Source organism: Dicentrarchus labrax, unplaced genomic scaffold (assembly GCF_905237075.1).
Source record: "Dicentrarchus labrax unplaced genomic scaffold, dlabrax2021, whole genome shotgun sequence".
NCBI classification, from domain to species: domain Eukaryota; kingdom Metazoa; phylum Chordata; class Actinopteri; family Moronidae; genus Dicentrarchus; species Dicentrarchus labrax.
This window is the reverse complement of record NW_026136711.1, coordinates 21,409,012-21,422,837: the sequence shown is the minus strand read 5'-3', so window position 1 is coordinate 21,422,837 and position 13,826 is coordinate 21,409,012. Positions and strand designations below refer to the sequence as shown.

The window sequence follows — 13,826 nt, the reverse complement described above, 5'->3', positions numbered from 1 at the left end:
GGAACAAAGTGGTGGATGTACTTAATGACCTACATTGCCACCCATAGAGCCGCCATGGTGCTGCTGCTGCTGCTGCTGCTGCTGCTTCTGTGCAAATCCCCTCCTTTTTACTGTGAGACCATGTGGCCTCTTTAACAGTCTCCGCCTTAAGTTGCTCATTCAGAAACAGACATCATCCCCGCCCCCCTCTGTCCCTCTTGCTCTTTCTCTCTCCCTCATTGTCAAACAAACACAGCTCTCTCAAACCTCCACTCATGGGCTCACTCGTGGTCAGAGCTGAGAAGAACACTTGTCCTGGGGAGACTAGGGGATCTAGACTTTTAAAAGGCACCAGATGAATCACACCTAGGGCTAAATGGAAGCATAACACAGAACCACAGACTACTGATGAGGAGCAATCTTTCTCAGGTACCTTTTACTAATCCCTTTCCCCTTTTTTCTGTATTTGTGTTTGTGTTTCCACTTACGCTTGGCGCTCGTAGCTGTATTATGTAGGCCAAAGGTTACTGGCTACGCTGGAGTGACAGCAGCTATTTCCTTTGTTTAGTGTAACACCTCAGGCTGCTCTGTGATCACTGCTGCTAAAAGCTCACATTGTTTAAAACAAATACATTTGTCTAGGACAAATATTTGAACGAATTGCATAATATAAGAGTCTTTAAAAAGTCACTTTGACATAATTAGGCTGATATTAAAATAAAATCAATTTATTCCTATGATTGTTTTTATAAAATACAAGCTGCATACATAAATTCTTGTTTTCCTTTTTCAGCATTTTAAATCCTAAAAGCAAAACAGCTATTCATGTTAATAAACAGCAGAACATGGAGTTTATGAAGATACTGTAATGTTTTTACCTACATGGTCAGGGACAGTCAGATAATCAAAACAGAGACAGAAAACTATTTACCACTCAGTCCACATTTGCCTGACGGTGGTAGGCAGAGATTAAAACGGAAACCAGTAACCAAAAGGTACTCCTTACACTGCCAAGTTTCTCAAGATTTGGTCACATGTAGAGTAAAAATATGATCTGAAATATTTGTAACAAACCATAATTTGTTTACAGCAGTTGTTCTTTGTTCCTGGGCTTGTTAAGTCTTCCACCAGGTTCATCAAGTCAAGTTAATTTTATTTATAAAGCCCAATATCACAAATGTGCCTCAAGGTGCATACATGATCAGCTGAGATGGAAATTATCTGATCTGGACCTTTTTCTTCTGGTCACCATGTTTAGGAATTACACTTTTGTGCAACTCATTTGTAATTTCTGTTGTTTTGTTTTGTTTTTTTAGTTTTTTAAAAAGGTGAAACATAATACTGGGGTTTCTCTGGTACGCTACACATTAGACCTCTGGGTGTAGGGATGACAGTGTTGGTTCGTCCTCCACTTTAGTCCAGATGGAAAAATCACTGTAACTGTTAGATTTACCGTTAAAATGCTTTTTTTGTCTTGTGCCAAAAGCAGGCCAACATTTTGGCGGAGGAGGAGTTTTAATAGGTCTTCGCAGTGGTTCGCTGCTTAGGCCCTAAATATTAGACCATGCATTTCACTGACACAATTGTAACGATAGTCTGGGCAAAGATGCTTTCTGGGCCACATTGTGTTTGTTGTTGTTGTTCTGCAGTTGGACACTGGGCAAAAGGCAGATTTCATTATTTTTAATAATTAGTTATGGTTGTGTTGTTGACATCACTTTATGCAGGAGACAGTTGCCAGAGAATTTAAAAAATATTTGGTCTGGTGGTTAAAGTGGTGTCTCTTTCCACAGTAGAGTCCTTGAGGTGCTGAATCACTACCAGGTTTGAGGTTTCTGTTTGTGTTTGATTTTGTAATCTGTCCTCTCTTCACTTATAAGGATTCCTACAGTATTTTCAATCATTCGTCATTCTGTGGCTATTGTTTTGTCCATATCTGGGTTAAACGGTTAGTATAGAAGTAAGTGGGGTTGTATGAGGTACTTATCCATCCAGGAGTTGCAGGTCTACCACTGCCTCGATTCAAAGCAACTAACATTAGTTTGGATTCGAACTACCACACCAAACAAAACACCAAAGACACACAATACCACAAACAAACTAACCAAACGAGGCAGTGATGGACCAGCCAGATGGATATAACGGCTTCAGTTTCTCATTGGGAAGTACTGTCTGACAACAAGGTAAAGCTGTGAAAGTGTAAATGTTGTTGCACATGTCTGACTTAATGAGGACAGAGGGCTTAATAGTAATTATATTTGCAAATTTAATCTGGTTACGTTATTTTGTTGATTATTTGTTAACCTGTGTATAATCTGCTAATAATATAAGCTCAATATAAGAAATTTTCCATACAAATATAAATGAATAAGAGTCATTGTGAGTTCCTATGTTGAGCAGCTCTGTTTCTACTGTCTTCCAGGACAACAATGACCCCATTTGTAGGACATGAACATAAAAGATGATAAACATGACAGTATGCAAAAATCTGTGGTTCAGTTGAGTTTTAGAGCCATTATACTGTAATTTCCCTGGTTTGAACGTTGAACCAAGGAGAGCAATTTCCCTAGTGAAAACCTCCCTTGATTCATATACTCAACTACTGGAAGTATTAAATAGCCAAATAATAGCCTACATTTAAACAGCAATAAAACACAAACACTCCAACAAATGTATTTTGTGTGACTGAAAATGTCTGAACACACACACTTTGCATCATACTGCACTGTTTTTGCACATACCACCCTAATACTGATATATTATACCATTAGGTCCATTTTACCCATTTTTAACATTTGTCTTTGTATGTGTTTGCTTTTATTTTTATATGTTATTAAATCTAAATATTTTAACTGTTAACCGCTCAAATCTGAAAAACATGAAGTAGCACGAGCTCTACGCTGCATGTGCTTACACCGTGTGTTGACAACTAGGTGACTTTCTCACTAGATCAGTGTTTCCGCTAGGATTTTTTTAGCAGTGGAGGCAGGCCCGTCCGAACTTCCCCCCGTCCCTAAGCTATATTTTTCATATTTTTTCTATGGTTTTTATGGCTCTACTATGCCCAGAGCTTCCAAACCTCAACCACAACACCCAGCAAGGCAGTACTCTCTGGAGTTCTTAATGCAATTGGACAACCTGCACTGGGTAGACATGCATATGGATCCACTTTTCATTCAAGATTTAAACACTGATATCGCAAGGCATGAGGGACAGGATTGTGACAGAAAGTACACCACTCTAAGGCAAGGAAACAAGCATTACCACTCCCCTCGATCATCCTTGCAAATGTTTAGTCGCTCAGAAAAAAGACTGACGAGCTGCTGGCAAACACAATCCATCTACACCAATACAGAACTGCATAGGCTTCTAAAGTTATGGAAGAGTTTGGTGGAAGAGCAGAACCCCTAAAGAGCTAAATGACTTCAGACCAGAGGCACTGGTCACTGGTCATAAAGTCATTTGAAAGGCTGGTAAAAACAGAACTGCTGGAAAGTGTTGGGGGAGGCCCTGGACCCCCTTCAGTTTGCATATAAGGATGGAAGTAGAGGATGCATTGATCACTTTATTCCACTTTGTGCACAAATAACAGATTTTTTATTTATTTTTTTTCATCTACATTTAATAATATTCAGCCAGATGTGTTAGCTAAGAAACTGCTTTGTGATTTTAATATTGATGTAAATTTAGTGGGTTGGATGTGAGACTTTTTATCATGCAGGTCTTAGAGGGTGAGAGTAAATGGCTTTCTGTCAGAAATTAAGTCATTTAAGTCAGTGCTTCTCTTCCACTGGTTCTCCTCAGGGCAGTGTCTTGTCCCCCTTGCTTTACATTCTCTACACCAACGACTGTAGAAGCCAGCACGGGGACAGGCACATCCTGAAATATGCTGATGACACAGTTATCTTCTCCATAAAGATGAATCTGAGCACGGGCCAGTGGTAGATGACTTTGTTAAATGGTGTGATGAGACCAAATATATGGTCATTGATTTCAGAACGAAATCAACCAGGGTGCCCATGTGGTCATAATGTTATGGCTGATCGGTGTATTTGGGCTTTGAATTATTTATTTATATTTGGGACTGGTCTGTCACACCAGTGTGCCCAAATAGTTTTCTCTGATTTTCACCCACATATGACCCACAGTGTTGAACCCTGAACAAGGTTTGAGGTCATTTAGAAACAGTATCACCATTACAGAGTTTGTCCAGCAGAGGGTACTGTAAAAAGTCCTGCTCTGTATATATCTTGGTCACAATTAAAAATCTAAGGATTTCAACTGTTTGAGTATGTTATTAAAACAATTACTATCATCAGTATACTTTATGCGTTTTTTTTGGCTTCCAAATATCAATATTAATATCAGCCTCAAAAAACCTTCAGAAATGCTTTGCACAAGCTTTGAACACTATCAGAATTTAAATGCCACACATAATTCACACATATTGCAGACTTCTGGTGTTGATAACACACCCTCTGCTGGTGTTCATAATTCTCCCCTCGATGTATAAATAAAATTACCACAAAAACACTTTAGGAAAGTTGTTTTGAGCGGCTCCAGATATAAAGCTTTTTAGCAGTAATATAGTAGCACACACATATTCAAGGCTATTGCTTCACTCCCACATTAAATCCAGCAATATCCAGCAGCAGCACAAAAGCAACATTGATGGAAGAATTATTCTCATGCCAAGCAGCACTGACCCTCTGTTGACCCAAAACAGCAAGACTGCTGGCATTGTGCAGATTTTGAACATTAATATACAGAGATTGAATCATGTCAGTATTCCTGCTGTGATTAGTGATTATGTTGTTTAAAATACACAGTGAATTTTCTTCAGTCACCATTTGGTACTGCAAAATACAATCCATAAACAACATACATAATTATAATTAATACACAAACATTGTTTTAAAAATGTAGTCAACCATGCTGCGAACAATGTCATTCTGGCACTGACCACCACTGATTGGATCCGAAATATTTAATCTAAACCCTTTTTTTGTCACAGTGTGATGGATAAGCCTTTTGGTCTGGTCCAGAAGTCAAGTTCAGGCTGGACATGGGCACAGCACATCCTGCACCCAGCATCCCGGCGAGAGGACAGTGGTCAAGCAAAGTTCCTCTTGGCTGTCGCAGGACAAATCATAGGCCTAGGAAATGTCTGGAGGTTCCCCTATCTGTGCTACAAAAATGGAGGAGGTGAGTTTCATCATATTCAAAGAAGCTTGGGGAAAACACTGGAAAAAGCAGCTACTGTCTTCAAAAGTGCCCAAAAAAAAAAAAACAAGAAACAAAAGTGTTAAAAAAGAACAAAAGGAAATTAAGGAAACATATCTACCACTGTGATAACACACATACGTTGCATTTAGAAAAAAACACTGCAAGTTAACTAATTAACGTTCACAACACATGGCAGGTGTCATATGGAAAAACACCATCTTAATGTCATTCTTATGGATTACTCAAAGTGTTGAAACTACAAACTGTTTATGTGGTGTAATTTTCTATTTTCCTAAGGGGTGTTCTTCATCCCTTATGTGCTCTTCCTCTTCACCTGCAGTATCCCCCTGTTTCTCCTGGAGACGTCTCTCAGCTAGTACACCAAACAGGGAAGCATAACCTGCTGGAGGAATGTTTGTCCCCTTTTTGAAGGTAAAGATCTAGAATTACTATCAGAGTATTCATGTGAAATCAAATCAAATATGTGTATTTACACCTGATAATTAACAAAATTGTATTTGAGTTATAAATACATTCTGGTGTTATGGAGGTGTTTCTTATAGGTATATCAGTAATGGTTGTAGACAAAAATAAAACAGTCCTAGATTCTAGAAACACACCTATAAGTCAAACCTATCTAGAGCCAGTGTTTGGTTTGTCCCTTCTGGGCTGCTATACAAACATGGTGGTTCAACATGGAAGGTGACCCATATATCGTCTGTAGCTAAAAACAGCTCAGGTAACAAAAACATAACCATTCTTATTTATACACCTATAATTATATTATAATACAAACATAGTTATTCCATTTCTGTCAAAAGATCCTCCTAAAGGTTACACACTGAACCTTTAAGTCATAAAGAAATCTGTAAATATGAGGTGCTGCAAACTTAAAATCTTTTTAGAAATTGCAATCTTTTAAATCTAATCATTCACATCACAAATGCAGAATGCAGTCATATTTTTCTAAATTTTTCTTTTTTTTACCAAAGTATGAATAAGTTTATCAATGATCATAACATTTCTGGATTGCCCTAACTTTCTTGTCTTTGAAGAACTTTGTGAACCCATATCTTTCTGATTTTCTTTGTGTTTTTCTTTGCAACACACAGCAGAAACAGGTCATCAAACTTTATCCATTTTCCTATCATTCTGTCATTCATCAGTGTGGATTTTTTTACATCGTTACAGTTAGTTATTGTTCTTAGACAAACCAGTGAAGAGTCATTGCTGAAGTTCAACCGACTGGAGATAATGAGATTTTTAATGAGGTTTCTCCAGATTATGCTTCTTTTATTTTATTTTAATGTGTCTGTTGCTCAGATACTTTAGCAAATACATTAAAAAGATTTGTTCTCCAAGTTTCACACCATTTTTTCTGTGAAACTCAACAAACTGTGTCAGGTTTTGTGAATTATTTATGCCACCCATAATAAACAGGTATTTCATCTTTGACATTGCTCCCTTTGGTTAAATATTGCCTACTGTGAGCTGTTACATGTGGCCGAATGATTTACAAGAATTTCTTTCTCATGTACACATACAGTCAGATACACACAATCTTAGTAAATCAACAACAGTAGAAAATGATTCCTTCAATTCAATTCAATTTTATTTTATTTGTATAGCGCCAATTCATAACAGAAGTTATCTCAGGACACTTTTCAAATAGAGGGGTCTAGACCGAACTCTTTAAAACATTAATTACAGAGACCCAACAGTACCACCATGAGCAAGCACTTGGCGACAAGGGCAAGGAAAAACTGCCTGTTAAAAGGCAGAAACCTAGGACAGATCCTTCGGCTCTAGGTGGGTGGTCGTCTGTCTCGGCCAGTTGGGGTGAGAGAGAGAGAGAGAGACAGAGAGAGAGAGAGTGAGAGACAGACAGACAGGTGCACAGCAACAACAGTATTGGCAATGGCAATCTAGCAGGACCATGGCAGGAGGCTCCACCAGGATCGATAAGAACCTGCGAGACGAGAAAGCACATCATCATACTATGATACTGATGGCCTTTAAATTACATTATTAAAATAAGTAATTAATGAGTGAATGCTGTTTAACTTTGTGTATAAAGTTTAGAAGAAACTGCATTCCTTGTTTGCCAAACAAAATACTGTATTATTAGCTAAGTAGAGCAAATGACATATTTTCCTTTTCATACATTTTTTACATTTTTAGTAGTATTTTATATTATCTTTATTATTTCTTATTGTTTAATACATTTTGTAAGGATCTGCTTTTTTTGGGGACATTTTCGGCACAGAAAGTACTCAATAACAAGGCTTTACAGTAATCCAGTTTGTTCATTTAAATTAAATGATAAATTAGAGATTGCTTACTTTGTTCCAAAGTGTTGAGCTTGTGATTTAAAGACTTTTTGTTTTTTTTTGTTTTTTTCAGGGATGGATTATGGCAGTCAGGTGGTTGTTTTATACTCCAGTATCTATTACATCATCATATTGGCCTGGGCTTTCCTGTATCTCTTCTTCTCTTTCAACTCTGAACTACCTTGGGCGAGTTGCAGAAACAGCTGGAACACAGGTAGGTGCCAGTATGTGAACTGACTGAACAAACAAACATATTGCTGTGCATCTTTGTCTCTGTCCGTCTTTCACTCTTTACCCCACCATCCCCTCCCCCCTCTACCCAAAACCAAACATGAAAATGTTGCTAAAGGGTTGAGGGGTTTGTACAAAGGAATAAGGAGTGTATATGTCCTTGAATACCTTGTTTAAAACTTCCTGTGTTCCTTTACAACAGAGAATTGTGTGGAGTTTGATCGAAGGAGTAATTATTTGAATTTGAGTCTGTCCAAAAATGCAACATCCCCAGTGAGAGAGTTTTGGGAGTAAGAAAAAAATCTAATATGACAATAAGCTCTGAAAGTGACATTTGTTAATTATAACTGAAAATGAGGTTTGCAGGAGAAGAGTTTTGAATGTCACAGGAAGTGTCCATGATTTAGGCAGCATACAATGGGAGTTGGCTCTGTGTCTTCTGTTGTCCTGGATCATCTGTTACTTCTGTGTCTGGAAAGGAGTAAAGTCGACCGGAAAGGACTTTTTTATGTTGTATGCAAACTACCAAGTAACTCTGAAACTGGTAAAGGGCAGCAGCGCATTAGGTATGGGTTAACAATCCTTTTGGCAGATGCAATGCCTCTGTCACTTCAAGTTAAATACAGATTTTAGAATATGTTGTGTATGGTCTGAAAGAGCAGTGTCGGGCCACAGGACTTTAGCTAATTGTTACACTACCTCAAACATAATATTGAAACTCTCTCTGCCATCCCTAGAGGCGTGGCTCAAGGGATGGTAATGTCACAAAAATCTGTTTTCACACTTTCAGGTTCCCCTGAAGATAAACTGCACTAACTTTGGTGATCCTTCAAATTGTCATTTTGTCCAATACTTGACGAAATAAGATCTGACTCGGCTATGCTTTGTGTGTTGTGCTAATTAGCAACTTACAACTAAGAAGGTGAAAATGGTGAACTTAAATTAAGCTTTGTTGAATTTCATTTCTGGAGCTGGGTAGCACTGTCAACACAGCTATCGATGTCCACAGTTTTGACACAAATGAAACCCCAACATGACTCTTCCACAGGTAGTTTACTTTATGGCCACATTTCCATATGTGATGCTGGCGGTGTTGCTTGTTCGTGGACTCCCGTTGCCTGGGGCCTTGGTTGGGATCAAGTTCTACCTCTACCCAGATCCATCCCGCCTGGCTGACCCACAGGTATGCATAGATTTTACTACATCTCTGTCATAATGATACGTGGCTCTACTGAACTTGCTGCCTAATTGCACATTTAGTATATGTGACACATTGTAAATACAAAAAGCTACTTTTGTAGAAAGTTAAGGGGAAATCAAAGCTCAGGAGATTGAAAAGATCAGTTACTTATACAAGATGTTCACTGTATTTGCAGGCTTTTGCTGATATATAAATCGATAGATATAAAATATTATGATTCATGAGTTTTGAAGAGATTCACTGCAGTTACACAGTAAAATCCTTTCATTTGTAATTGATTGAAAATGAAAACATATCCTTTATTTGTCTTTCAGGTGTGGATGGATGCTGGCACACAGATATTTTAATCCTATGCTATTTGCATCGGGTGTCTAACTGCACTTGGCAGTTATAATAAGTACAACAATAAATAACTGCTACAAGTTAGTTTGATATAATGTCTATTCAGTGGTTCAGTTTGAGTACTGTACATATAAAACACTCACAAAAAGAAAACACCTTCAGTAGGCACTAGATTTAAAAAGCATAAAAATGCAAGACGAAAAAATTAAATACATAAATGTGTCATTAATTCATTCAAATACCGATTCTCTTACCCTCTCAGACTTGATTTTTTCCCCTATTATAAATGAAATACTGTAAGTTATATTGTGTGTAAAGGTTCTTAGTCATCCATGACACAGGATATGTAGTTCTGTTAATCTAAATGTCATATATTCAAAAGGTACTAGAGGAACCTGTAAATATAAAATCATACCTTTACCTAAAGATATTATTCTAATTGTAGACGTGTTGGTATAATCAATCCCTGGGTTAGATGCTGTATAAGAAGATTTATTTTACTAATTCAGTGTCTTGTGACTTTAAGAGATTTTTTTATTACTGTGACATCAGTATGCGGCCACAATATGTAAGAAATGCATCAACCATGTCTGCTTAAAACTGTTGACAGCAGACTGCAACTTTTTATGCTCTTTCTATTTACTATTTACACTAAAGACCTTTCTCTGCCACTGGCATTATGTAAATGTTATGAGGAGAGCCTGAATTTCAAATATTGTCTTCCAAAAGGCAATATGACCTTCGCAGAGGAAAAGTGATCCCTCTTCAGTTGCTCCACTTGAGGGCAGGACAGTGGATGTCATACAGATTAAAGCCCTTTACGGGTAATTTAAACATAAAACTAAACTGACTTGGCCTGCATGGACAACCACACTGATCATCATGATTGATTAATCAAATGTTTTGAGTTAAATTAATACATCAGTACATTTCTTTTCATGAATGCAATTTTATTATCTATTTCATAATTTTTTTTTTACATTTTTCATAAAATACATACAAACAATAACACTGGTGGACCAGTAAAACATGATACATGAAAATACCCTACGTGTGATTTCACATCACAGCAGAAAGTGTGAATTTAGGTGTTTTTAGAGCCATCAAATGCTGTACAGTGATCCACAGCTCATTCACACTCACTTACTCACTCAAATACTCTTGCACACACACAGACACACAGATGCACACAGCATATGCATTTCTTTATATATAAATATTAACAGGTGAGTTCCTGTGTTTGGTCCAAAGTCCATTTAGCAAATCCATAAATGGCAAAAATTCAATTGTTATATTTTCTCTAGATCTTTTTTTTTTAAGATCTGGAAGCAAATACAGAAAATGTCCACAGAAATGAAGATGTCATCGTGATTAGGCGACAGAGGAGACTTCGGTCTTGCTGGCAGAAACTGAGGTCTCATCATCCACCATGCCACCCATTCCAACAGTGCTCAGCATGCAGTTACGGAACTGAAGAAGAGAGCAAAGATAGCAAATTCAGAAACAAGTGCATGGTTCAGGATTGTAAAAACAAAAGGCAAATACTAGAAACAAAAAAACATACTGTTGTTGTTGTACTGACCTGTTTGTTAAAGAGCACATAGATAATAGGATTATAAAGTGCTGAGCTCTTTGCAAAGAAGGCGGGAAGACTTGCTGTCAGGGCAGTAAAGGCAGCTCCTTTGTTCAGGAAGATCCAACCAGCGAAAGTGGCATATGGTACCCATGCTACCAGGAAGCCAAAGACCATCAAGACACACATACGTGTCACTTCCCTCTCGGCCTTCTGGGTAGACTCTGAGTCCTGCTGCTGGGCTGCAGCCTAAAGATTTTGATGAAATGAAAGATAATCAGCATAAGTTCATCCAATAAATTCTACCATGTACAGTGGTGGCGATTAGTTAGTTAGTTCATCCTATTATTAATGATACACAGGGCAAAGAACAACTAAAACTTCACTTACAGCTTTGACAGTGAGCACAAGGCTTCCGTAAGTGAAGAAAATGGTGGTGACGGGAAACATGAAGTGAACAACAAACATGTAGATGACGTATGATTCATTGTTAAAGCCTGCAGCCAGAGTGTAGTAGTCGGGTCCGCAGGAGCACTGCATGCCCTCAGGAATGTACCTGTGTGAAGTTAAAGAAGAACAAATCATGCATGACATTTTTCTGTGTTTATTTAAAGGCACACTATGCAAGATTTTTACCTTAATATAACAGCTTCGAAGTCATTTCAATGGTAAACAAACTCATACTATAGCGAATCATCCCGATAGCAAAGCAGGAGAGGGACGCCATTGGCAGAACCAGCAATGCAAGTCTGAAAGGTGGCGCCCTGCCAAATCTTACGCCGCGACATCACATACATCAGCAAGCAGGCATTCACTCAGATGTTACCTGGTCAGTAGACATCTTCAGAGTCTATCTTTGCCTGTTCGATGTCCGAGCTTCCATCCTACTGAACATGTGTGTTTTCAGTGTGTTTTTTGCTATTTTTAACTCTTTTCACGTCGCCTAAATACTTTTTGGGCATTTTTGAGCACTTTTTATTTTTTGTTTGCACGGGTCTCCATGGCGACGGGGAGTCACATTGTTTACACCTGTGACCAGAAGATGGCCCTGAGGCACCCGAGCATCCTGATTGGAGAGAGAGCCTCCATACTGGAGGAGCTGAGGAGGAGACGGCGAGGCTGGAGAGCGGGGTTAAACGGAGGATGAAGAAGAGGAGGTTTAAACTCTACATCCCTGCAGTCATCACTGGAAACAAACGTGGCTACACAAGCAGATACCGGACTCCAACGTCACCATGCCCGGCTTCCAGACGGTTCAACCAACAGGGACACCACCGCGACCAGCAAGAAGAAAGGAGGGGGACTTGCTGTGCTCATAATAAACAGGTGGTGTAACCCTGGGCACGTCTGTGTGAAAGAGTGTGTCTGCAGCCCGGACATTGAGCTGTTGCCGTTGGACTTTGTCCGTATTATCTGCCATTGGAACTTTCCAGTGTTAAAGCCATCACTGTCTATATTCCTCCGCCTGGGAAAGCAGAAGCAGCGTGTGATGTCATCCACACTGTGACTGCAGGACTACAAACGAAAAACCCGGAGGCCTTCATCATCATCACAGGGGACTTCAACCATGTTTCTCTCTTGTCCACACTCCCAACCTTCCACCAGTTTGTCACATGCACCACCAGAGACAATAGGACCTTGGACCTGCTGTATGCAAATGTTCCTGTTTTTTATATCTGTATTTATTTCACTCAAATGTTGCTGTGACAAGTGAATTTCCCCATTGTGGGATTAATAAAGCTATCTATCTATCTATCTATCTATCTATCTATCTATCTATCTATCTATCTATGTACCGGTATACAGGGAGGAGCTGTGTATAGAGACGGCTCTGGTGAGTGGTATTTACGACAGTTAACATTAAATAGAAGTACTCCGCAGCGACTCTAGGGGTAGCTTTTTGACAAAACCGGAAAACTGCATAGTATGCCTTTAAATCAGCCATTTACCCTCTGCAACATTATATGAGAAAATCAGAATGGTGTGTTTGAGTGGTGATATACTGTAAATCTTCCCTGACCAGTTTAAAATAGAAATTCATATGGCCTAAAATGTGGGATTTAAAAGAATGTAGGAATTACCTGGACCAGCCAAAAAGAGGGGGGGCAGCACATGCAAAAGCCATGGTCCAGGTGTAAATAACTCCAGCAGCAGCATGAGTTCCACTGAACTTGAAGCTTCCCATGGGTTTGCAGACGACGATGTATCTCTCAATAGCCAGGACGACCAGTGACCAGAGAGATACTTGGCCTGTAAAACAATGAGAGGAAAGAAACTGAAATATTTGGTGTGTTACTTTTATGTTTTAATCATTGCATGTATGACACACTTAAGAGAAAACTTCCTTCTTTCTTACCTCCAAGTGTGGCCATGAATCCCTCAATAGCACAGAAAGTGGGGCCAAGAATGAAGTAGCCGTTAAGAGAAGAATGGATGGTGATGGTGAATCCAAAGGCGCACATGATCAGGCCAGCCACAGCCAGGTTGACCAGGATGTAGTTGAGAGGTTGACGAAGCTTCTTGTTCGTAGCTGTTACGTACAATGTCAGACCATTGATGGGAGTTCCAGTGCAGAACAGGAAGAACATGTAGAAAGCTAGAAGCTTGTAGATCCATGGATCTACCATATAATACTGTGGGTATTCAAAAGGACTTCTAACAATCCCAGTCCTGTTGGACATGGGGATGTAGAAGTTTCTGCCTTCTGTGCCATTGGGCACAATTCCTCCCTCCCACACCATCTTCAGTTGCCTACGTTGCTGGAGCTTCAATCAATGGGCAGTGCCAATAGTTGTGGTGTAAGCTAACCCCACTTAAGCAGTTTATGATGTTGTGGGTGCTGTTTTATACCATCCCGAGATAATCCTTAAATTGGAAAAATTAGATTACTAGGGGATTGTGAGGAAGCGGATAGCTCAAGTCTGATTGATAATTGACTTTAAGG

General features: G+C 39.0%; 3 protein-coding genes and 1 long non-coding RNA gene across 15 annotated transcripts in view; 2 read left to right on the top strand and 2 right to left on the bottom strand.

Moving 5' to 3' along the window:
- LOC127371756 (green-sensitive opsin-like) overlaps nt 1–13,826 on the bottom strand; it is a 146,216-nt gene that overhangs the window by 27,508 nt on the left and 104,882 nt on the right. The window lies entirely within an intron of this gene.
- LOC127371757 (sodium- and chloride-dependent GABA transporter 2-like) overlaps nt 194–13,826 on the top strand; it is a 143,384-nt gene continuing 129,751 nt past the window's right edge. Inside the window, exons 1-4 of one of the 6 annotated variants that reach the window (XM_051414806.1) lie at nt 5,045–5,184; nt 5,546–5,637; nt 7,609–7,749; nt 7,969–8,056. In XM_051414806.1, coding sequence (XP_051270766.1) covers nt 7,611–7,749; nt 7,969–8,056 — 227 coding nt within the window. In that variant the 5' untranslated portion in view covers nt 5,045–5,184; nt 5,546–5,637; nt 7,609–7,610. Of the gene's footprint in view, nt 409–4,993; nt 5,185–5,500; nt 5,638–7,608; nt 7,750–7,968; nt 8,057–13,826 lie in introns of those variants that run through there. The other 5 variants (XM_051414805.1, XM_051414803.1, XM_051414808.1 and 2 more) reach the window with 5 other exon arrangements.
- On the top strand, nt 8,819–12,637 carry LOC127371770 (uncharacterized). Its single transcript, XR_007886445.1, has 2 exons — nt 8,819–8,949; nt 9,282–12,637. It is a non-coding gene; the product is annotated as an uncharacterized LOC127371770 (long non-coding RNA).
- LOC127371761 (green-sensitive opsin-like) lies at nt 10,604–13,699 on the bottom strand. The gene is made up of 5 exons (XM_051414814.1): nt 13,239–13,699; nt 12,964–13,132; nt 11,273–11,438; nt 10,892–11,131; nt 10,604–10,779 (listed from the first exon to the last, which is right to left on the bottom strand). Exons 1-5 carry the CDS (start codon nt 13,621–13,623, stop codon nt 10,681–10,683), a joined length of 1,059 nt encoding a protein of 352 aa, XP_051270774.1. The 5' UTR covers nt 13,624–13,699; the 3' UTR covers nt 10,604–10,680.

Bases quoted from the DNA above. Each gene is read 5' to 3' on its own strand.
- LOC127371761 (XM_051414814.1), bottom strand. From the start codon at position 13,623: ATGGTGTGGGAGGGAGGAATTGTGCCCAATGGCACAGAAGGCAGAAAC. The intron at 11,439-12,963 runs GTAATTCCTACA...AACTTCACACAG, and splicing joins CCTCTTTTTGGCTGGTCCAG to GTACATTCCTGAGGGCATGC. The intron at 10,780-10,891 runs GTCAGTACAACA...TCTCTTCTTCAG, and splicing joins ATGTGCTCTTTAACAAACAG to TTCCGTAACTGCATGCTGAG.